The sequence below is a fragment of the Dermacentor variabilis genome, chromosome 2, assembly GCF_050947875.1.
Source record: "Dermacentor variabilis isolate Ectoservices chromosome 2, ASM5094787v1, whole genome shotgun sequence".
NCBI classification, from domain to species: Eukaryota; Metazoa; Arthropoda; class Arachnida; order Ixodida; family Ixodidae; genus Dermacentor; species Dermacentor variabilis.
The window spans coordinates 53,355,863-53,380,169 of NC_134569.1; the positions used below are offsets into that span (position 1 = coordinate 53,355,863).

Genomic DNA, 24,307 nt, shown 5'->3' on the forward strand with positions numbered 1-24,307 from the left:
ACCTCGTGGCCACAAATACTTGCTGGTGGTTATAGACAAATTCTTTAAGTTTCCACAGCTCTTCCCTCTGCGAGCGGCAAGAAGTACGAAAAGTTTTCTGTCACCATGACGCCCCTGCAGCCATCACAAGCGACAATGGGAAACCCTTTGTGAGCACTTTATTGCACGATCTCCTAATACGCTGCGGTATCAAGGACCATCACACTGTGCCATACCGACCGGCGGGACAAATGGCCATCATTTGTAACAGCATGTCTACTCTGACAAAGGCACAGGTCTTGCACCAAACCCACTGTGAAGGAAGTCGCTAGTATAGTGTACTAGATTACACTATAGTCGCTAGGCGCTCTTCGCTTACCATACGGCACCACACTAAGCCAACACAAGCACCGCCGCAGTCACTGCACTTCCCAAAGGTGCCAGCGCCACACTCTTTTCCTCTCTCCCCCTACCCGTCTCCATTGCTGCAGCACCATTGCCACACTCTTCCTCTCTCTCCCCTACCCATCTTTATTGCTGCAGCACCGTTGCCATGCTACTTCCCCTCTCCCCCTACCCGTCTCATTGCTGCAATACCATTGCCACACTCTTTCCCCTCTCCCCTACCCATCTCTATTGCTGCAGCACCGTCGCCATGCTCTTTCCTCTCTCCCCTTACCCATCTCCATTGCTGCAGCACTGGCACCTCCGACACATGTGATGTTATAACCATAGAAGCGCAGCCCATGTGCACAGGCACCGACACCACACTCTTTCCCCCTCTCCCCCAAGTAGTAAGCTGCATGCACATCCTGTCCATGCGCTGTGTCCCCGATGCAGACACAAGCCACCCAGGATGCGCCCTCTGGGAACGCATGCAGAGGATGTGCATACAGGGGCTAGAGGTAAACAGCTTTGCTGTAATAAAGGTGGATTGGTGTAGCAAGCATTTATTTATTGTTCTCTTGGTATCCTCAATAATTTGGCATTCGGTTAATTCGAATGTTTCTTCAGTCTCATGCAATTCCAATAAACAAGGCTTTACTGTATAGGTGCTGATTTATCTTTACACTTGAAACTAAAGTAATCACACAAACATCATCCAGCTATGTTTATTAAGGAACTAAAACAAAGGGGGCACTTTGGGAAGCTGCCCCTTATCAAGGGGCAACTTCAATAATCAAAATCGAATAATTCTGGTGCTTTCCATTTCGTCACAACGAACATAGATGACATATGTTATATTATGTACTTGTATTTTTACTAAACAAACTAGTCTCTCAAATAATTTATTGGAAAAATGCAGCATATGCAGTATTTGAGAACATTTCTTGATGTAATTAAATTTTTTGGCTCTACTATGTATTTCTCCTAGATCTGCTGGTTTTACTGTGAAGTTGTTTCTTTTGCATTTTTGCGTTATAGTGTTCGAAGAAGTGAAGCTCTTTTTCTAATTTTTATCAGTTTTGTTGTATCTTTGCTTTATTCGTAATCCTTGTTGTATGCCATGTATGTGGGGGACTCAGGCACCCTCAAGTGAAATTTCTGTAGCGTGGGTAACAACAGGCTCAGTAGGTGCAAGCAATGGAATGGTTTACTGAAGATAGTGTGGCTGCTTTTATTCTGTGCAAATTAGCCGGAGCGTGCGCACTTCGTGGTGCAATGAATGGGTTTGCATTGACGCAATATGGTACTTTCTCCCCCCTAGAAGCTTAGCCTGTCAGATGGTCTTCTTGTGCACTTAGAAGACCTAGGAAATCCTACGACTGCTGGTTTATTTGAGGTTGCTTCCCTAGAAGACTGCGATGTACCAAGTGATTTGTCTGATGATGGGTTGGTGTCTTCCATTGCTGAGAGTTGATTGCTCTCTCTGACTTGGTTGTCTCCAGACCGAGTTGCATAGACTTCGTGCTTTACTTCACCCATGGCGTGTTGTGGCTGTACTTGGTTCATGTGACAGTGCTGCATCCCTCCTGTGGTGTCCACCATGACCATATGTCTGCCACTTGTTGACATCACCATGCCGGATAACCATCTCTGGCCATCGCGATTGTACTGCTGTGATCAGTACAGGCATTCCGTTTGAAAAGAGTTGTGACAACGGTGCTGTGGGTCTGCTCAACATGGGATCTCGTGCCACCTCTTCCTCTGGAAAGAGTGCACTTCGGCAGGTCCTGGGTTAAAAACCCAGCAACGTCACAGTGGGTGACTTGCCATCTTGAGTCAGTGTTGCCCTGTAGCGCAGCAAGAACTTGGAAATATGATTGAGCAGACTTCATCCTTATTTTTCTTGAGACCTTTCTTAATGGTAGGCACTGTGTGCTCTGCCAGTTCATTTGACTGAGGATAGTATGGAGCAAAGGTAACATGACACACATGGTTATCTTTGAAAAATCTTTGTCACTGAACTGTTGAATTGTGGCCCATTGTCAGAAAAGATTGCGTGGGGCATACAAAAACACGCGAGAATCCCCCTATAGCGGATGCAGAAACAAAATGGATGGAGGCAGTAACCCCTAAAGCAGCAAGTGCAGAACTACAAATGAAGCACTGCGAGGGATCCTCGCGCGTTTTGGTCTGCCCCATACAGTAGTTTCCGACAATGGGCCACAATTCAACAGTTCAGTGACTGAAAAATTTTTCAAAGATAACCATGTGTGTGTGTCATCTTGCCTGCATATCGACTATGCAGGACCGATCCACATGATCTCGGTGGTATACCACCAAAATCATGTGACCTTCCACCATTCCTGCACAGTCGATATGTGGGCGAGACCAACATTTGTCGGTTTTCGGTCAAATTGAAGGGACCTGTTCCGCTGGCATGATCCAACACCTCACACATTGCTGACAGTGTGTACCAGCTTCTCTATATCATGGTCCAACCCAGGATACCAAAACATTGTACAAGCCAGGCGCTTCATTGTCTTCATGCCTGGGTAGGTGTCACGAAGTTCTCGCAGAGTAAGTGCCCACACAGCCTTGGGCAGAACTACAGATTGACCCCACTAGATTAGTCCTTTACTCACAATAGTTTGTGCTTGTGGGTGAAGTACGGCTGAAGGCACTGTTGCTCCGGCCCCAGTTGGTTTGGCCAACCACGCAGAATCCATGTTTTCACCTGTCAGAGCAGCATGTCCTCAGTGGTGATGTCTGCCAATTGCTGCACCCAAAGAGAAGAATCATTCAAAGCTTGTGCATGTAGCACATATTCCATGGAATCATCTTCACCAGGGTGCCCTCGTTCCGGCAGAGGCACATGGCTTGAAGCATCAGCATTTGCGTTCAGTGGTCCTCTCCAGAATTCTATGTCATACTGATACGCTGATGAAAGGAGCGCCCAGTGCTGTATCCTGGTTGTTGCCATCTGTGGAATTGGTTTCTCTGGATGGAAGAGCCCTGTCAACAGCTTATGATCCATTATCAAACAAAATTTATTACTGAAGAGGTAGTCGCGCAGCCTTGTCATACTGAAAACTTGGGTGAGCGCTTCCTTTTCCAGTTGAGAGTCATTGCGCTCCACCGGTGTCAAGGTTCTAGAGTGAAAAGTTATCGAATAATCTTTGCCCTTGATGTGCTAGGACAGCATAGCACCCAAGCTGATCGATGATGCATTGCATTACAGTCGAAGGTGTTTTTTTGGGTCATAGTGGACATGAAAAGCGATGTAAGGGAGCCAGCATTGTTGACCTATAATGCTGGCACGTCGGGCAAGAATTTAGCATAATATGAAACCAAGCCCAACAAAGGTTTCAGCTAGCTTACCGATGTTGGTTTCGGTGTGGCCAGTACCACTTCAAGGTTATCCTGCAGAGGATGAAGACCTTTGCCATCGATGCGGTGCCCCAGATATGACACTTGCGCTTCCCTAAACCGGCAGTTGGCTTTGTTAAACTTCAAGCAAAGCCACTGAAATACCTGCCACAGTACAAAAATGTCCTTTTTTCTTTTCCACCATAATGATGTCATTGAGGTACACTTGAACTTTCAGCAACTCTTGAAAAATGATTCCATGCATCACTGTAACAAGGTGGGTGCTGAAGTAATTCCAGATGCTGGGCGATTGTAGCAGCAAAGGCCCCGGTGTGTGTTGGGCGCCGCTGTCTTTCTAGCTTCAGTGTCCAGCAGCAGCTGATTGTATGTGTTGTGCAAGTCCAGAGTGCTGAAAACTTTGCCTCCATAAAGTGCCGCAAATATGTCTTCAACTTTGAGCAGGGGATACTGTTCCAAGTGTGACACCGGCTTGACCGTTAACTTGAAGTCGCCACACAATCCTCTATTGACGTTTTCTTTGTTTTTTTTACTACCACAGCCACCGGTGTTGCCCAATCCGAAATGCTTATCGATGAAAGCACTTCATCTTGTACAAAACGGTCAATCTCAGCCGAAACCTTGGAGCGCACAGCATAAGGCACTGTACGTGCCATGGGCGGACACCTTCTTTGAGGTGCAGTTGCACAGGGGGCCCTTGCAACAGCCAAGCGTGTTCTCGAAAAGATCCTAAATTCATTGAGTAGAGGCTTCATCTTGTCGTTATCACAAACAGCATTTACACTCGAGGTGTTTCCAGTGTCCCAGAAGGACACACCCACCTTACAGTGAACCTCTATCGTGTTCCAGCCGCAGAGCAGTGGTCCGTTACATGCCACCACGACTAGCGTGCTGGTTACGACAGTTGAACCAGGCTGTACCATCATGGTTATCTGGCCAACAACTGGTAATGGCACGAGGAAGCATGTTAAGTGGACCGATGTCTTTTCCAGTGACGGCCACCATTTGCAATGTTTCTTAAATGTTCTTCGGTGTGACGCTGACCGGAGAACCCGTGTCTGTAATCATTCACAATTTCCAGCCCTGCTATGTCAACTCTTCCTCGAGAGGCTTAACCATAGCTCTATCGGCGGAGTTGTGAGCGACAAGAACAAGGGCAATATCTCTTCTTTGCTCTCACCTTCCATTTTCTTTACTGCAAAGGTACCAGGTTCCCGAAAATGGCCACTGCTGCAAACCTTTGCCGGATGACCTTTCCTGCTACAATGGCAGCACTTGGTGTTTTTATAATGGCACATGTGTGTACGTGGGCGCTGCTGCAATGCTCACATGAATGGTTGTTCTTTGCCATGTTCCTCCACTGCGACCAAGGCTGCTGACCTTGCTGCGACTGTGCAACATTGATGCTGATTCCCATAGTCACTGGGCCTGGTTCTCGCATGTCTCGAACATCGTCTAGCGCCTTCTCTGAAGCTATGGCAAATTCTTCTGCCTCCTTGAAAGTTAGCTTCTTCCGTGTTAGTAGACAGCATTGGGCGTCGCCATCCCGGATTGTGCATACTATGTGGTCTCACAGCATATGGTGCAGTGAGTTGCCGAAATTGCAACTTCCCGCCAGACTGCGGAGGTCAGCAATGTATTCCCGAACGCTCTTTCTGTACCTTTGTTTGTGTATGAAGAACGAGAAACTCACTGCTATTTGATTAACTTGAGGATTGTAATGTTCCTCGAAGTATTCAACGACTTCATCATAAGTCTGGCTGTTAACCGACACGGTTGGAAGGCGCTCTTGGAACATGCACACAACATTAGCAGAACTCCAACAGAACTTGGCGTTTTGCAGTCTCGGTAATTCCGTTGTCCTCAAAATAAGCTTCCAGCCGTATCCTGTACATGCTCCAGCTGCTCATCGTCTCGTCAAAAACTGGTGGGCAAGTTGCCCTCCTTCAATTCTGTCAGCCGCAGACCACGCTCACATAGGGTCCCACCATCGTTGCCATTGCTGTAGTGTGGGTAACAACAACAAACTCAGTAGGTGCAAGCAATGGAATGGTTTAATGAAGATAGCATAGCTGCTTTTATTCTGTTCGAATTAGCCAGAACATGTGCACTTCGTGGTGTGATGAAGGGTCTTGCATTGATGTGATACAGCAGAAATAATTTTCTCTTTTTACCCGAGCACGCCCACATTGTTTGTAATGACGCAAATAAGCAGAACTTGAACTTGAAAGAGTCATGAGGCCTTTAAAATGTTGGGTTGAACTTAATATACGTTATTGACTGGGGTTTGTGATTAGTCAACTTCTATCCCCACCATGCTGATTTTAGTCTTAAGTTTACCTTGAGAACTTTAACACTTAATTAAAAATATGTGCCAATTCTGTATGAGTGTTCTATCACTATAAGAAAACTTGACTGTCTGCATGTTTCTTACTGTGCCATGATGGCATTGAGTGCTGATGTTTCTGTTAAGTTGAAATTGAAATTTCTAGTATGGGAATTGAGTGTTCCTAGGTACTTTCTGGGTTTTACTAAAGATGTAAGTGATAGAAGTACACTAGAGAGGAAAGTAAAATGAGCTGTAAAAGTAAATTACCATTCTGCAACATCAAAAAATAATGCCACTGTCTCTGTTGGAAGTGGCTTGGTAAGCCAGAAAAGACACAAGAGTAAAAGGTCGGTGGCAATGCCTCCTTGAAGTTCCCGCATCCGCTCGCTATGATGTCACAGATTTTTGACAGTGTCTGCTTCAGCCTAGTTAAGTTTTTTTCAGTAAAAATGCAATACGTAGTACATGTACATGTTATAAATTCAGAAAGTTGAACATTGTCCTTTCTTTTCTATTGTATTAAACAATCTCTTACCATGAAATTAATGAATATAAAGCTTTGAATTAATTCCTTATCAGTCTACAGTGATTTAGTGTTTCTCCTTATTGTCTCTTAAGGACCATCTTTGGTCAGAATGTGCTTAGGAGGCAGTTTTTATTGTGCTAACGTTGAAATCCGAATCTTTGAATTGGCATTTCAAATAGTTTTGTACTACAGGGCGTAAGGAAGGCTCCCTAGGAGAGTAAGTGGAAGAGCAGGGCGTTTTAATGCAGACGTATAGATGGGTACATAAAAGCCAATGATAGTTTTGGGGTTTCCAATAAACCCTCATCATCTCTACTGTGCACATTTAAGAATTATTTGAAGTCCTTGCTCATACACCAAGAGTCACTTGCACAATGAATGCACATTACACATGGCTGATGTGTACAATTGGGTGAAAAGCTTGACATAAGTGACAGTAATTGCCACATGATAATTTGTCGAAGTATGTTTCTATTAGGCTTTTTTACCTTCATCATTTAACGGCTTAGTGCTTGGCATAATAGCTAAAATACTTCTTGCTTGTGACTCTTGGTATTTCTTTAGGTATGTGTGCCCTTGTGAGGGTCGCTGTTCAATGTTGACCAGTGCACATACTTTGGCAGGGAGTCGGAGACAACGGTCGTGGGCCCGATGCCTGACTTGGGCCTCTTTGAGACTTGCCGTCTGGCTTGGCCAATGCTTCCTCAGTATCATCCGAAGCAGCTTATGGAGCTCCTGGGCTTTGGGAAGATTCGGAGAGTCAAGGCCATCCTCAGCCACCTTGTGCGCTGTGTCTCCAAATCAGGACAGGTACTCTATATTATTTTAGGCTGATTGTGGCACAATGCCCATATTGTAGCTTGGTTATCAGCTTATCATAGGCTAATGCATTTTGCTAACGAAATCTGCTGTTCTTTGGGTGTGTTGTACTGTTTTTGTGCGATTTCAGTTTTTCTTATAGCAGCTTATAGTAGCACTGATGTGGATATTTCCACATTACTTCTTCCAGAGAAAAAAATTATTCTATAATCATCTGGAAAATGTCATTAAATTTCATGTACTAATGGCTCAACACAATTACTGGCATGCTCAGCACTTGAAAGCATGACAGTGCTCTAAAGCTATCTTATTTCAACACACACAGGGTCTTCCGGATTGGCTTCAGGTTTATTGGCTTTTGTGCTGTTTTTGGTCCTCGAAGTTGTGGCAGAGTCCTGGCCATAAATATGACCCAAAACAAAGTAAGACTTGATTATACAAACAGGCACATCAGCATCCTTCTGTGATGGGAAACAGTGCAAGGGGAACACTTGGTTCCATGGTGGAAAGAGGAAGGAGTTCTCACGCAATAATATAACTCTAAACTATGAAAACACGGCATGTCAAAACTGACCACTTTGCCTTATGAATGACCTCTAGCTTTTCACGAGATTGCTGTGCCCTTGGAAAGCCAGAATAGTTTGGATCCACTGAATGCCTAATTTTAATTAAGCAACTTCTATATACATATAGTGTAGAATGGTTGACATCTGGGTCAGCTGGTGGTCATGTTGATGAGGTACATAGAGACACAAAAAATGAATGGACTCACGGGTTCTAATTCTGCATTATTCATTTATTCCACACACCTACAGCATTGTTTCAAAATACATTGAAAACAAAGAGCCAACTAAAATATTTAGATCTGTTTTAATTAACTGAAGTTGGGAATCATTCATTCATGTTTACAGTCTTGCTGATAAGCTCTCCTAAACACACCAACAGCCAGCTGTAACAGAGAAATGCCAACCATAAAGGAGTTTGCAAGCACCTCTGTGGCAGCAAAGGGAATTTGCATTGTCGCATTGTCATTCTTCGATGTCATTATTGTAATTGAATATCGCAAGTGACATTACAGTTATCTTGGCTTGGTAACTCACTACATTTGAATTAAAAATCTTAATGAATCCATTGCATTTTTCGTTAGGATTTAGTTATGGTAATGTTTGCCTATTCTGGTGTGCAGGCCCCTGGAGGTGTCGTTGCAGGTGGCAATGCAGCGGAGATGGCTTCTGAAGGAGCAGCTGAAGAGGAAGGAGGCGATGAAGGAGTACGAGGGTGGTCTCGCTCGAGAACGCTTTCCCTGGCAGCGCCTGCAGCCGGATCAGCAGCACACAGCCCTAGGGAGGGTGGCAACATAGTCCCCGAAGAACTGCAGCTGGACTATGTGGAGATCCAGTCGATCCCACCATTACCACTGTATGCGCTGTTGGCAGCCGACAAGCAGCTGGAACCAGGTGCAGCAGGTGGGCGCAAGGATGCTTCGCCGAGCGGCACAGGCGCAGACGCTGGTCAGCCGGGTGCTAAGGAGAACCAGGTGAGTGTAGTCTGTCTTGCGCTCTTCAGAGGTTAGAACAAAGGGTATCCATGGCCTACAGCTGTTGTAATGCATTAAGGGGGCCTGTGAGCAGTCTTAATTGTACTTATAGTGTGACGGGGCTTACGCATATGTAGAAAGGATGCAAGAGTGTACTCGTGCAAAATGCACAGGGTTATCAAACAATATGGCCGAGCAGCAGCTCCTGCAGCATTTATCCAAAATTTTTGTTTTCTTCATGCTGCAAGGTGCTGCTTCACCATCACCACATTCATGCACAAAGTCCTTATCACAATAGGAATTATTTTTCTGTGAATGAGTCCGTAGGACAATAGAGAGTGACGATGACTTTGCTGCTGCTTCATTCATTCAAACATCATGAAGGTTAGATGGATAGTTTACATTGTCGGGTGTATTTAACGAATAATCAGGGTTTTTTTTATATGAAAAACCACTTCCAGTGCTTTTTAAAAAATTTGAAAGAAATAAAATTGATGTTTTATACCTCCCTAAAAAGTGTTTTAGGGACTGTTGTACTCTACTACTTATATTTTGAATGGCAAGCACATTTTTATTAGTGCATTATGTTCTTATATTAGTGTATCTTTTCCCTTATAAATTAAGTTTCTGAAATACTTTTAGCAAATGTGTATCTCGTTTGTACTATAGTACAAGTGTCTATTAATGCCATATATTGGGGCTGTCACATCATCAAGCTGATGAAATCTGAAGATTTTTGCAACAACTCTTTTCTACAAGGAAAAAAACTGATTTGATTTGATTTAGGACCAAATACATTGTTACTCCTCCCAACATTTTTTCATAGCCATATCCTTAATGGTGTTCTTTACAGCCACTGATTTCACAGACAGGCTTCTTTATTTTATTATTTTTTTTTTTTTTGCATTACGAGTACTCAGAACTATGCATGAAAACTTGCTGTGCTGTCTTTTCTTCACCACAGTAACACTACAAATCATTTGCTTGTCCATCCTTCCTTGTACTGTAATAAATGTGCTGCTCTCATTTTGGCTTTTTTTTTTTGTCCTAGGAGCTCTTGTGTGAGTAATCATTCACTAGTTGCCAAAGAAAGGACAGTTCTATGCCACAAAAAATAGCGCAGATCAGATAAGGAGCCAATAAAATTGGTGTAATTGTGTCCCAGTTTCTCTGTCTAGCTTCACCAGCTTCATCATCTAACTTGCACCATTTCCAACATTTTAAGGGATTGCGCTCCTGCGCCTATTAATTAATTCATATTGAGCAGTGGGGTCAACATCATGGGTATTCCTCTGCACTAAAATCCTAGATATTTACTTTTGAGAGTGTCACACAATGACCAGCGAGAGGCTTGTTTGAATCATTGTTACCATCATGGAACTAGGCAAAGCCCAGATCAATCGACCAGGCTGCGCTACTAGTTTGTTACTAGTTTGTTGTTTTGCTAGTTCACACCACATCCATCATAGCTCCATTCTTGAGCCATAGGCTCTTGAAATGCCTGGCAAGAAGTAAGTTTCAGCCATTTGGCTTTAGCACGACAAGTATCGTTGGCTGATGTAGGACACTGTACCATCCGTCATGCCAGAAGATGATTGCAATCTTTCCAATGGGAATACCAACTTGGAAAAGTGACCTGAATAGCTTGAATTATGGTCCAACTCAGCAGTGCTTAGCTGCTAGAAATTGCAGCTAAGAAGAAGGAGATTTCACAGTTTTTCAGTGTATGTCTACAAATAAGTTTTGTTTCCCTTTCCTTGGATTTTGGCCTTTGGCAGCTTTGAAATCCTTGAATTGTCTTTGAATTTTGAGTCAGATGCTCTGTATGAACCCTGACATGCTTTATCCTAGAATACCTAAGTTTTATCATGCAGCGACTCACCATGGCAATACATGTATAAACAGTGTTGCACTGCGATGTGAAACTGCAGTTCTGCAAAGTTTGACTGCTGGTGGTTTGAGCGCACTCTTGGCGGGACCAGTTTTGCTTGTAACCTGATGACTGGCGATCCACTCTAATTTTGATCATTCAGTGTCTGACATTTCATATAGGAAACAAGAAGCCTTTTTTTTTTTGTTTTCCACAGAATGCATGAACACCGTTCAGTACTTTCGAATATTGTCAGATTAAAGGAGAAGTCTGCTTAATAGATGTCAGATTGCTCGGGATTGACTACATTTCACTAATAGCACCTCTGTTTTGTTCACTTCCTTTTACTTGCAGGCAGATTACAGTGCCTTGTTTGAGACTCTTCCCAAAAAGGAGGAAACTCTGGATGACATCCTCCAGGAGGATGCCCAGCCTAAGGCCAAAAAGACACGAGAACGACACAAGTCAGCTGCTGATAAAGACCCCAACTACTTTGGAATGCGCCAGGTTAGGGACTTCATCTCTGCTTGACTGCAACAATGCACAACTGAGAAGTACATTGACTGAATTGTTTAATTTTTTGGTTTTCATTGTAAACACAACTTCAATGATTCACACTATGATTCTCACTATGATTTACTGTGTAAATTAACTTGATTTACATAGGCCATTATGTCTGTCAATAGAAGCTGTCTAACCTTTCTGACTTGATTCTTTTTCTTTCCTTTGTACAGTCACACCCTGATATAATAAGCCTCAGTTTAACTAAATGTGTGCAATAGCAGTTTTCTTCATTTCCTGGTCTTAGTTTCATTGCACACAGTTTTTTTTTCACTTTAGCAAAGTAATTTTGTTCACCCACAATGTATGCACATACCTGGAGCCTTTGTAACCAGCAAAAGCTATAAGAAAATATTGCCCAACATTGAATTTGTTATTTGGACACATGCTTGTTGCCAGTGGGCAGCAGACAATGCTGACTGTTGAGGAGTGGATGAGTTGAATTGCTTTACCATTGGTTGTCATGGTGTGAAAACAGCACTGGGTGTGCCCTACTCATATAGGCGGTCTTGTAGATGTGCTCTTCCAAATGTGCCAGCAGCCGATTGGAACAGGGAGATGCCAAATGGGAATTTGCATGCATCTCGGCAGCAATGAAGGGAACATACATTGTCACAGTGTTGTCTGATGGTTTCGTGATTGCAAGCAAAGACTAAATAATGTTATAGTAGGCATGGCAACTCACTACACATTTACAAATGAACAGAATGATAGCCTAGCATTGACAGGCCATAATGATGATGACCCAAATGTACTCATGGCACTGTAGGATGGGGCAGCTGCTAGTAGTAGGTGCTATCTGTGCTGAAGTATTTCTGTATACAGGACCTCTCCTGCATGCGTCAGTGCTTTTGATCTCGTAATTATTGGTCGAGTTCCATTAGAATTCCATTAATGAATGACGACTGACAAGATACTATCCACCAGGTCTGCTTTGGGGGCCTGCGACGTAACATTTAGTGCTGAAACACAAAAATCTCTACTTAATAAATTCGCAATTTTACAGAGTCTCGGGTTTTAAGTACAACTTCCCTATATCAAGGTTCAATTGTACAACTTTGAGCTTCAGTGTTCATCTTGTGCGCCCCATTTTGGCAATACAAACTGCTGTGATGAATGTCGTACTTGCTAAGAGCTTAACAAGTTATTACTACTATGATTTGTCACCTTGACTATGACTGCTAATTCTTTTCCTCAGCAAACATGTGGTTCTGCTGTTACATGACCAAGCACGTTAGCGTGTACTTAAATGAGAGTTTTAGAATAGGGGTCCCAATAGTTTGGGGCCCCAAAGAGCTTTGCGGGTGTTAGCGTTGGGGCACGTAAGAGTGAAGAGTTTTAGAACAGGGCTTTGCGTTTGTGGATAGTGTCTTACGCTGACAGCGCCACTACAGCGTGAAAGAAAAGCTATTAGAAATAATTAAATAAAATATACCATTTTATGATAGGAATAGTAGTTTTGACTTGCATGTATTCACGTTTAATTACAATTTAGAGGTTATTCTGTAAGCAGGAAACGATCAGTTGCGCTTAGTTTTGAGCAAACCAACTTTACGTGCCTTCACCAGCCAAGCTTAGCCGTGTTAGGCCTACGAGTAAATCCACAATCGAATTCGAAATCAGCGGCGTCTAATGAATCAATCTTCATAACACACGCTAGTTGAGAGAAAGTGATAACCGCAGTCACTTCTCCTAGCTTGCGAACTTCATGCGTTACCGCGAATCTAACCCAGTTTGGTGCTAGGTTAGAGCCGTCGCTTTGATGGGTGCCGCCTTGTTTGTTTACGCAAATCTTTTGGGGCAACTTTTGGGGCTCCCGCTAAATCAGTGAAATAGCGTTCCCAACGCAAAATGCAAACGCAGTTTGCGTCTCGCGCATGTGCAGTGGCTTCGACGCTATTTCTTTGGGGCCCCAAAACATTTGGGTCCCTATTCTAAAACTCTCTGTCACACTATCAGAAAGTGCTACTGCAACAGATCTCCAACTTGTTCAAACATGGCAAATCACTTCTGTAGAAGCCAGCAAGGTGAAGGAAAGTTCATGAAAGGGAAAAATTGTCATCCACCCGCCTGTAGCACGGAGCTACAAAGAAAACCCATGTGCATTTCTCAGAAAGAGAACTTCGCAGCTGAAAAAGGATTCGTCCTGCTCCAGGATTCAAACCTGGGACCAGTGCCTTACCAGGGCAGTTGCTCTAGCATCTGAGCTAACCAGGAGGCTAGCAGATAGCAGAGCAAGGGCGAATTAGTCGACAGCGTGTGTCTTTGATTCATTCTTGACTTGAGTAATGTAGTCGAGTGAAAGAAATGTGAAATTTGTCATTTTCATGCTACAAGATGTGGTTCATTAACTCTACAGGCTCGCCTGCTGACTCAGCTGCTGACACACTGTCACCTGCCTGGCCTATCCAGTGTAGACCAGATGCATCTTTTGGCACTCGCTGATACGCTGGCCTCTTTCCATGGCACACTTGCTGACCGTCTTGACAGTGAAATTGTGCACAGTAAGTTCCTTCCACAATTCTGCTTTGTCAAGCTCTCATAAACGATGGGCTGTTGCTTTAGATTATGTTGACAAGTCTGTCAAAATATATATTTTTTATGCACATATTGTGTGTTCACAGCTAATAGGATTTGGAGGTTCAGCTCAGGGTTGTGCAAGGGTTCTGTTGCTTTAACTGGATATTCAGTTCCCTGTGAGGTCTACTGTATGGCATGTAAAAAAAAAAGAGTGCATGCAACTCCCATCCTATGAAGCTAGCGGTGATAAGCCCTCTTTGTGAAAGTATCTCTGTTTGTGAATGCAAAATGGTTAGATAAGTGTTTTCACTGTCTAGATTCAACCTGAGCACTTCGATACGTAGAAACTAATAAATCAGGTCAATTCGAATTAAACATGGGTGCCTTTTACATTTGTAGGTATTAGACTGGAAGGTTTGACAGCCATGCTTAGGGCTTTGCATTTTCAGATGAACCTGACAAAATCCAAAGAGCACCCTCTTGCTCCCAGCACAATTTACATAATTGAAGTTATTTAGTATTATTGTATGACAGTTACATCATTGTATTGTGGCATGTTAATTACACAATAGGCACTAACTGAAAGATGCTCTTGATTGCTGGCTTTTCCTTCAGGTATGAGTAATAAAAATAACCCATTTATATCCACCTTGCAGCTGCACCCAAGGACACTGTCACCAGACAGAACTATGAAATGACTATCCAGGCTACTCCAGGTAAGCTTTCCTCCTCCTCCTCCTCCTCCTCCTCCTCCTTTTTTTTTTGTGTGTGTGTGTGGGGGGGGGGGGGTGACCATGGTGCTCCATAATAATTAGTTGATAATTGTAAGTTTGATGAGGAACAGGAAAATTTCTCCATTTCCTTCTTTTCCATTTTCAAGGTCACCCGCCGTGGTTGCGTAGTGGCTTTGGTGTTGTGTGGCTAAACCTGAGGGCACGGCATCAAATCCCGGCCACGGCGGCCGCATTTTGATTAGGACGAGACGCAAAAGCACCCATGTACCGTGCATTAGGTGCGTGCTAAAGGACCCCAAGTGGTCAAAATTAATCCAGAGTCCCCCACTACGGCATGCCTCGTAATCATATAGTGGTTTTTCCATGTAAAATCCCAGAATTCAATTAATTTTAATCTTTAAGAACACATCAGGTGTGGCTTATGTGACTGCTTGAAAAGTGTTCACCATGTTGGTAGTGTTGTAGTCCACTCGGTTGCTGTTGTTGCAACTTCACTTCTCTGTATTTAAGGCAATGAGAACCATTTACTTCTTCTAAGCTTTTCGTTTTCATGAGAGCATAGAATAATAAAAAACTATCTGTTGCTGCATATTTGTTGCTGCATGTAGTCCACTCGGTTGCTGTTGTTGCAACTTCACTTTTCTGTATTTAAGGCTACGAGAACCATTTACTTCTTCTTCTAAGTTTTTCGTTTTCATGAGAGCATAGAATAATAAAAAACTAGCTGTTGCTGCATGAAGGCAGTTTAAATGAGCATGGCTTCTACATGTAGAGGCAACATCCTTAATTGGTGCCACCTGCATTGTCAAGTTGTACTGGCATATTGTAACACTTAAGCTCATTAAATATTGGACATGCAGCAGTCAGTGTGCAAACCCACATGTTGGATGTTGCCTTTGTGTTACATGTCTCCTTGGTGCAATTCCAATCTCACTGCACTAAAAGCTCGAATGTCAAAAGTTGTTTTGACTTCATTGACGATGAAGATGATGAAAACATTTTAAGGCAGTAGACTTAAAAGGTGCAGAAATGATACCACACTGTACGATACAAACCCTTGCTGTTGAATTGCTGTGCATTGGCAGATTCTGCATTTTGATTCAAAGTTAATTTGGTTGATTCGATGCAACATATAGCCAATTTTTTTTTTGTGAACATTGCTCCAAACCTTTCATCTTAGCATGCAGTATTGCACCAAGTTTACAAAGGAAATATATCCCTCGCTTGTGCAGAGCAGCAAGAATCTTCTCCAAGTTGGCTACTGAAATATGTCGTTTATCACCAACTAACCCACCATTATGCAACTTTACAACTTGTGGCCTCAATGCCATGATGCGTACAAGTGTTTATTGGCTCGTTGTCTGTTCCTAAGCTCTCATACTATATGGTGCATGCGGTTCAAATTATGTTAGAAAGGGTGAGTGCACTGGCTAACACTTTCAGGACTAGAACCTAGTGCACAAACATAAAGGTGTATGGGAGGATGGCCACTGCCGTAGCTCAACGGCAGAGCATCACACAAACGATGTGTAAGATGTGGGTCCGACTCGCACCGGCTGCAAGTTGCCTTTTTTGTCCATCTTCATGTCTCTTTCCTCTCTTAGTATCTGTACATTTCAATTAAAAAAAACAGTTAATTTTCCCCTATGCTTTCCCTGGCTTCTTTGCTTGTTGGCTTCATGTGGATGTAACAAAAAATGGAGCCCCCTTGGTTCCCTTTATTCTTCTCGCTCCCAACTTGTGCAGACTCTCTGGATGACTGTGGGCTTCGCTACTTCCTGGCGGTGCGTCACCACACGTACCTGCTGCGGTGCCTGCCGTTGGCACAGAGAGCGCAGCTGCAGCGCCAAGGCCTGGGGCCTCACTACCTGGTCTGGGCTTTCCACTCGGAGACCCAAGAGGAGCTCGTGCAGCTCATCCCCACCCTGCAGAAGCCCACTTTTCGTTGGGCCGAGCTTAGGGAGCTTGGCATCGGTTGGTGGATCCGCTCCAACCAGCTGCTAAGACGCATCATTGAGAAGGTAAGTTGCCTTGCCGTGCTGGCCCATTTCTCATTTGTTGCTGCAGTGCACAAAAGTGACATTGCAAGAGATGGCTACTAGAAAAAAGCAGCCAGAAAAGATCCAGAGGCGCTAGCAGGAGAAATGCTTATCAGTCTTGCTTACATGCGTTCTTTCGCCTGCAGCAGTAGCACAGTGGCTATGGTGTTCTGCACCTGAGCACAAAGTTGTGGGTTCGATTCCTGGTGGCTATGGCTGCATCAGTGTTTGCCTGATGGGAAACCAAAAATTCTTAGGCGGCCGTCCCTGCGGCGAGCGGCGGCGTGCCTCAGCGTTGTTCTTCAGCGTAACCGAGCAAATGAGCACGGCGAAAGATGAGAGCGAATGCAGCACGTAGCGGGAGATTAAAAAAGCAACGAGAGCGTAGAGGTGCAAGGAGGAAATCGGAGAGTAGACTGCATGAGGCGGAAAGTGGAGGAGGGTATGGCGAACGGATGAGCTCCGCGCGAGCCACGCTTTCCCATGTTCACGCTTTCTTTCTGAACACTAAGCGACGTAATGCGACGTAGTGGTTGTATAACCAGTGAAAATGCTTCGTCTGCTGCTGCTGCTAAATGAGCTGCCCGAGCAGAGGCTCAGCGCCATCGCCGAGAGCACCCTGTCATTCAGAATCAAATTCTTTGGAACGATATATATATTGCAAATTTAAAACACCTAAAGAGCTGCACTCTAAATTTGCATTAAGGAGTATCGTAATCGTCGGCGAAATTTTTTCTAGCGTTCCATAGAGCACACACATAAACCGGTAAAGGCTGGCAACTTGGAAGAGTGCTTCATGTTTTGGTGATTTTATGAATTCATATGGGCAAATGGTGACAGGCATTCAGCTGTGATAAAGTATTCTGGATAGGTCAGTCTTGAGAAAGTAGACAGTTGAGCTGTTATTACAATAATTGGGCACACTGTGTATGCCTGTATAAAACTTGTGCTGCAAACCTAACTATTTCAGAGGTGCCGGCGAGAGCCCCGTGAAGAGTTATCTGCTCTGAAATAGGGATGGGGAGACAGGGACAGCCTAAGATAGGGATGGCGACTCTGTAGGACACTATGTCTCTTGCACTGTCCAGTGCAGTCCTGCCAGCCCTTGAAAGTGAGAGAATGTGACTTCCATGCCCGACTGTATCCACATCCATAGCAGGTCCCCATGTTGAACAGCTGCTAGGCAATAAACCAGTGTAGATAAGGGAAGGTAGGTAAATGGATTTGCAGTCTTGGAAAAAGGATTTGCTTTTAGGTCCTTTTTTTTTTTGAAGGTGTTATTGCAAATATTTGAATACAGGAAAGTATATGGTAAATATTAGTACAGAAGGTCTTATAGGTTTTATATGGTCTTTGAGCATGGCATTCTTGTGAGCATTATTCTTGTGATCAAAATCTTTTCGAACTCCTCCGCTTATTGTTTCAAGGCCCAGACGTTGCTTTGAAATGTTAAAGCTTGTCAATAGATTGATTCAATAAATTAGCAGCTTCGTCAGCAAGCGGGTGGGCTGCTGCTGTACTTGGAGGAGGCTGGCATTATGCATTACTGTATTACTTTCCATTTCAGCTGGCCAAAAGTTCCTTCCAGGCTAACCAGAACCCCTTGGATGCTGCTCTTTATTATATGGCCATGAAAAAGAAAACAATCTTGGCTGCACTGTTCAGGTATGTGGCATATGTACTCGGCAGAGATCACATTTTAGTTTTTGTTTCCTTGTGGAAACAGCTGGCTCTAAGATCCTGATGTCTGTCACACTTTATGTATTCTCCTGCTCATTGTGTTGTTGCAGGAGTGTGAATGACAAGCGAATGTCCGACTTCTTCCAAAATGACTTTTCTCAAGACCGTTGGAGAAAAGCAGCACTCAAGAATGCCTATGTGCTGCTTGGGAAACAGCAGTTTGAGTACGCTGCAGCTTTCTTCCTCCTGGCCAATGCTGTGAAGGATGCCGTGCAGGTAACTTGACTTCTTGATACCACTAAAAAAAAGTTATGAAGTTACATTATATTTGCTTTATTATTATTATTTAGGCCTGTGCAAATATTCTATCGAATATTGTGCTATTCAATATTCTATATGGCTTGAATTTCAGTATTTGAAGTTTTTGAAATAGCTGAAATGAACAAATATACATACATATTTCTCAGTGTATAAGCTGCTCTCCGCTCTGGAAAGAAGAAAAAAGAAGAGAAGCCTATAATCCATGGAAATAACTGCCTATAATGGCCGATTCTTTTTAAAAAAAGGTATCCCATCACGGATGCATGAATCGTCCACGTTATCTTCTGCCAGCTGCTCTGTTCACCACCTCTTTACTGACGCTGATGGCAAACATTGCTCCAAAGGTGGTTTCATGGCAGTGCGGGCCAGGATGCCATGGAACCACAACACGAGGCGAAATCTGCACTGCTACGAAGCCACACCTCAAGTCGAAATTCGCATATAATGCACACCCCGACTTTACTGTTGAATTGATCAATTTTTTCGGCTTTGCACTTGCAGAAGAGAACACATTAATCATGTGTAGATGGAAAACATGAATCTTAATTTGCACCACAGAGCATTAACTCCGTCATTGCGCAATCAAGGTCGCACTCCACAGCATTGTGAGGATGCACGTCAGGCAAACGCAAAATGCTCCAACAACCTCGACCACCACAAAAGTTTAAGTAGGATAAAGAAAAGTCAGCAAGAGCTTTTATAAAAATGTTATGTGTTGCCGGAGTTGTAAGAAATGTTGAAATTGCTTCTTTGCATGAAAATATTTGAAGAACGGCACTTTGAAAATAAGCTGACACCAGAGTAGAACCTGTTTCTTTTTTGGCATGTGAAGGACCAACTTTTTTAGATTTGATAACATCTGTCTCTTATGTCAAGGTTTTCTACAAATCCCACAACAGTTCTAACTATTCGTTTAATTCAGCACTAATTATTGTTCGCTTCGACTTCTCTATGAATAAAAATATTTATATTCGCACAAGCCTTTTATCATAATATTTTACAGGGAAATTAACACAAGCTATTATAGGATAATTTTAGGACAATGTGCTACTGATGCTTGAACAATATGCTGGCTGGAAATTTGTTGATTTCAAACAAATTCAGCAGAAATCTGAAAGGCAGAGCCAATTTCATAATGAAAAGAGCCCTTGCTTCATCCACTTAACTTTAGTAGTATGGTACAAAGGGAGCAAAATTTGTTTCATGAAATACAATCTTCACATCTGAGTAAGTTCGTTATGTCCTACTAACAAGCTAGTGACAATCACCAGACTGCTGATGTCAGTTGCTTTGGAAACATTACTTTCTATCTACATTGATGGCTAGACCATTGGAAGTGGCATAACAAAAAGTAATTGTTGGTGAACACACCCTTCAACAGCATTATTTTTCAGGTCATAATATGTTGAATGCATTGACTATGTGCGAGTGTACTCGCGGACAACTTCCCGTGGCATTGAAAAGAAAGCTACAGGGGTGGGGAGCGCCTGCATTATGTGTAACTAAGCCAAGTATTTCTGCAGAGTTTGACAGCGCGGTAAGTTTCTTAGAACAGATACTGAATCAGCATAGCTTCTACGTGTGACAGTTTTACATGTGCCCGAATGGGAAGGGAAAAGCAGAAAAATAACTCAAATTTAACACTCAGTGGTGTATTTTGTCTTATTTTGCTGTTGGAAATGGGATGGTTATGTTTTCCTTTCCCCAAGTTAAGCCACAGATGAGAATGCCAGAAATTTTTTTAGAAGCACTCTTGTGTGCACTTTGCCTCCGCAACTTTTCCTTCATTGCCATGGAAAGTTGCCCACTAACAGAGTAGAAATATGACTGCCATCATAGAACACCTGTAACTGCCGCTAGGCATTGGGATAATGTTATGTGAAAATGAAAGCACCACTGAATGAGAGATCAAGGATATAACACCAGGAGGGGGACAGAGGTGGACAGGTGCAGGTATGGTGATCAACAACTCAAAGCACAGGAAGCTCTAAACAATGAATTGACCGTAGTTACTGCTTCGGCTGATTGACAGGTCTGCCTGAACAAGTTAGAGGACCTGCAGCTGGCCATGGTGGTGGTTCGCCTCTATGAGGGCGACCTCGACTCTGTTCCTGAGCACCTACGGCGGCTGCTTGATGCCGAGGTGTTGGGCCAGCCTGAGGGTGGAGAAGGTGCATCCATGGAGCTGGCCCACCCAGATCCATTCCTGCGCTCCATGGCACTGTGGCTGCTGCAGCATTATGAGGAATCGCTCACTACACTGCTTCAGACACGTGTGGGGCAAGAGCACCATAGGATACACCAGGAGACACATCAACTATCTAGCAGCACAGCTGAGCAGTCTGCAAATGCTAGTGACAAAGCTTCTCTCTCAGGTCCTGCCGGAGCTGATGACACTGGTGAGTTCATGACTCTGTGTAGGACAGCAAACTTATGGTTGTTTTTGTGGGCTTTTGTGTACTGCACAATTCCGGCGTTGAAATCCTGGCTGTAATGCATTCCTCATCATTTGCTGCTTGAAGCAGTTACAGCACAAAGTGTAGTTTAGCTACTATAACGTTAGCACAGTGCCAATGTGCCCATATTATGCCAAGCAATGACCATGCTGAAATAGTGGCTGAATATGGAATTCCTTGTACATGTATATGAAGCTTATCATATACAAGGAATTCATACTGTTATAGCATAGGCAGTATGTTGTGCTAAATGGAAGCACACCCTACACCAAGATTAGCAGCCACTTTGGTAGATGGCAAAAAAATTTGGTTCCACCTATGGTCAACACAGGTTAAGTAAGGTGAGCCCTACTTGTTTGAAACATTGAAAAACACAGGTGTGATTAATGTTCAGACCAGATCACTTATGCAAAGTAATTTTTGGCTGAACTTAGTTGACAAGCTGAGCTTGCTCTAAACAGGAATGGGGTTAAAGAAGAGCACTGTATTGGATCATGCAGCCGATCCCGGGGTATTCAACTTCTACCTCTATCTGCGCACGCACCCGTTGGTGGTGCGGCGCAACCTGGCCAAGTCCATGAGCATGCGTCGCAAGCATGGCCGTGCAGTGCTGCTGTCAGGCTTCAAGCCTGGCAACACAATGGCCAAGACACTGACGCCAGGAGGTACAACCAGCAGCGACACCATTACGCCATTGGAGCGGCGGCTGTTCTTCACGACAAGCCATGCACACTTCCGGGCGGGCTGCCCACCGCTTGCCCTAGAGGTTCTGTCGCGACTGCCCAACTGTATCCTTGATGACAGCGGTAACGCCACTACCGAGGAAGGCTCTCCTGCCAAGAGGAAAGACTCTAATGGAGGGCCTCCACCGGGAGCCATCAGCAATGGGCCTGTACAGCAGAAAGCTGACGAATTTGACTGGAGGTACGAACACTGTGCAACTTTGCAGGGTCAGCTAATCAGATTGCATGAATCTTTTTTTTTTTTCATTTATAAGATATTAATGTTAAGAATGAGACATGACAAAACTGGGGAAAAAAGTGATTGTTGTAGTGTCACCGTGTGCTAAAATTTTCCCTATTCCGTCATTGACTTGTATTTACTTATCAGAAGTTGGTTTGTAACATTTGCCACCCATTTATGGTAATTTGCCCTGTTTACCTTCCACTGCTCCCTGCTGGCTTCAAATGAAAGCAAGCTTATGCACTGCCAATATAATGCGTATCTTGGAGTATTCCCATTCCTCGTCGTGCAGGGTTTGACAACCTCTGCTTGTGGATTTATAGCTTAAAAGTTCGGACTTGGTAGCCGAGCACTCGAGGCCCGTTCCTCACAAGTAATCCTGGACCGCAGCTTCGCGCGCGACCGTGTCTCATGAGAAGCAGCCCGCATACTCCAAATTTGTGACGATGGCAACTCGACATCACCCTTGCCACCCCAAAATTCTACGGTCTTCCTCATCTGGAACCCGGCACACACCGATGTCCCACTCGCGGGCAACGGGGTGGCCCACACCATGGCTTGAGGTCTCACACGCCGAGCCACCGCAGATTATGTGGCCGCCACCTCCACCCCGGAGAGCAAGGCATCGGATCTGTCGCGTCAAGACGCTATGACAGAAATGCAACAACAAAAATCACAATGGGCATGGGGTGATCACCTGACGACGTTCAGAGACCTCACTGAACAATACAAACTGGAAAGACGCACATTCCCGCCACTGCACAATAAATTAAACAGGAATGAGGCTGTAACCTTACACTTGCTCTAAACACACACCTACCCTAGCCCCGCTGTCTTACATCACTGCTACCCTGGTTTATACCCAACTGATGTGTGTAAAGCATGCGGACAGAGAGCAACGCTGCGACACATGCTGTGGGGATGTGCCAGCAACAATGATACTGAAACCACCTCCGTTCGCGATGCATCCATAACCGCGGCCGTTACCAGAGTACAGGAAGCCTCGAGCTCGCTTTTTCTCGATGACGCCCCAGCTGCGGAGGCCGCCGGGGACCTTGTCTATCGGCGTCGCCGCCGCTGGGAGGCGGCTCTCAAAAGTTTGGAGTTCGGAGCAAGCCGAAGATGCTGCCCGAGTCCAAGGACTTCGAGCCACCACCTGAGCCCACCACAACAAAAACTGCCGGACCATTCTTTTAATAAAGTTCTTCTTATGCATTGTATGTAGTAGCCTGACAATACATTACGAGACACCACACATTACAGATTAGAACAGGATGCATATCTCTGCTACAGCCAAACCTCAATATAGTAAGCATGCATATAACAAATTGTTAAATATAATGAAGGGAAGGCAAAGCATTGAAAATGATGGGAAGGTTTAATGTTGTGCTTGAGGTCCTCAGATAGTGTTCTAACAATACATATATGGAGGCAATACGCTGTCACTACACAGAACGCAAGACAACTGCTGCTGTGCAGCAGGAACAGCACCCTTCGCAGATACTGGTGTCTTGCAGCATTGGTGCAATGAGGAATGTCAGCAGCAGTGTCACAGATGTCGCACCTCGATGGGGCATGAGATGTAATTGACAGAAAACCACTGTCGTTTGTCAGTCCCAAATGGAAGGAATAGATATTTTTAGCTTGGAAGTTTTTTGGTCTGTTCTGCTTAGACCAGTGTATGCACTACCGTGTAATGGTATGCACACAGTGGCCTAGCAGAAACACTAATTTGTGTGTGCACAGTGCTCATGCCAGCATTGAAAGGCAGAATGCGGCACTGGCTCTGCTGCAGAACCAGTTGAGCGGAATTCGGCAGTTCGTCCGCCTCGCTTCGTTGTTTTTTCCGCCATGCATGTTGCAACTCTCGGGATACCTAACCTTGCAAGCGCTGGCCACGCATGCGCCATCGACATTGTGACAGCATGATTGCTGCGGCAGCACCAACGGCACAAATGCACCTAGAGTTTCTATATAATTGCTATCACAACATGCTTATAATGAATGTCTGGTATAAAGAAGACATTTTTAACTTTGGGTGTGTCTTAATTATAACTGTGTTAGATTTGCACCTGGTATGAAGGTGCTATATGCATTTTTTTTGCTCGAACCATGTATTTAAAATAATACAGTGAAGTTGACTTTACCTTTCATGAATTAAGACACCTAACAGGTGCACTGTCTTGGGATAATTACTGATAG

The 24,307-nt window shown here is 44.1% G+C and overlaps 1 protein-coding gene across 10 annotated transcripts in view; it reads left to right on the forward strand.

Annotated features, from left to right (window-relative positions):
• Rbcn-3A (rabconnectin-3 alpha) overlaps positions 1-24,307 on the forward strand; it is a 184,406-nt gene that overhangs the window by 81,256 nt on the left and 78,843 nt on the right. For all 10 annotated transcript variants that reach the window (XM_075680510.1, XM_075680519.1, XM_075680514.1 and 7 more), the window contains 10 exons: positions 7,229-7,415; positions 8,611-8,961; positions 11,186-11,338; positions 13,752-13,896; positions 14,569-14,628; positions 16,393-16,667; positions 18,253-18,350; positions 18,476-18,641; positions 20,719-21,085; positions 21,643-22,066. In XM_075680510.1, the coding sequence (XP_075536625.1) occupies positions 7,229-7,415; positions 8,611-8,961; positions 11,186-11,338; positions 13,752-13,896; positions 14,569-14,628; positions 16,393-16,667; positions 18,253-18,350; positions 18,476-18,641; positions 20,719-21,085; positions 21,643-22,066 (2,226 nt within the window). The remainder of the gene's footprint in view (positions 1-7,228; positions 7,416-8,610; positions 8,962-11,185; positions 11,339-13,751; positions 13,897-14,568; positions 14,629-16,392; positions 16,668-18,252; positions 18,351-18,475; positions 18,642-20,718; positions 21,086-21,642; positions 22,067-24,307) is intronic.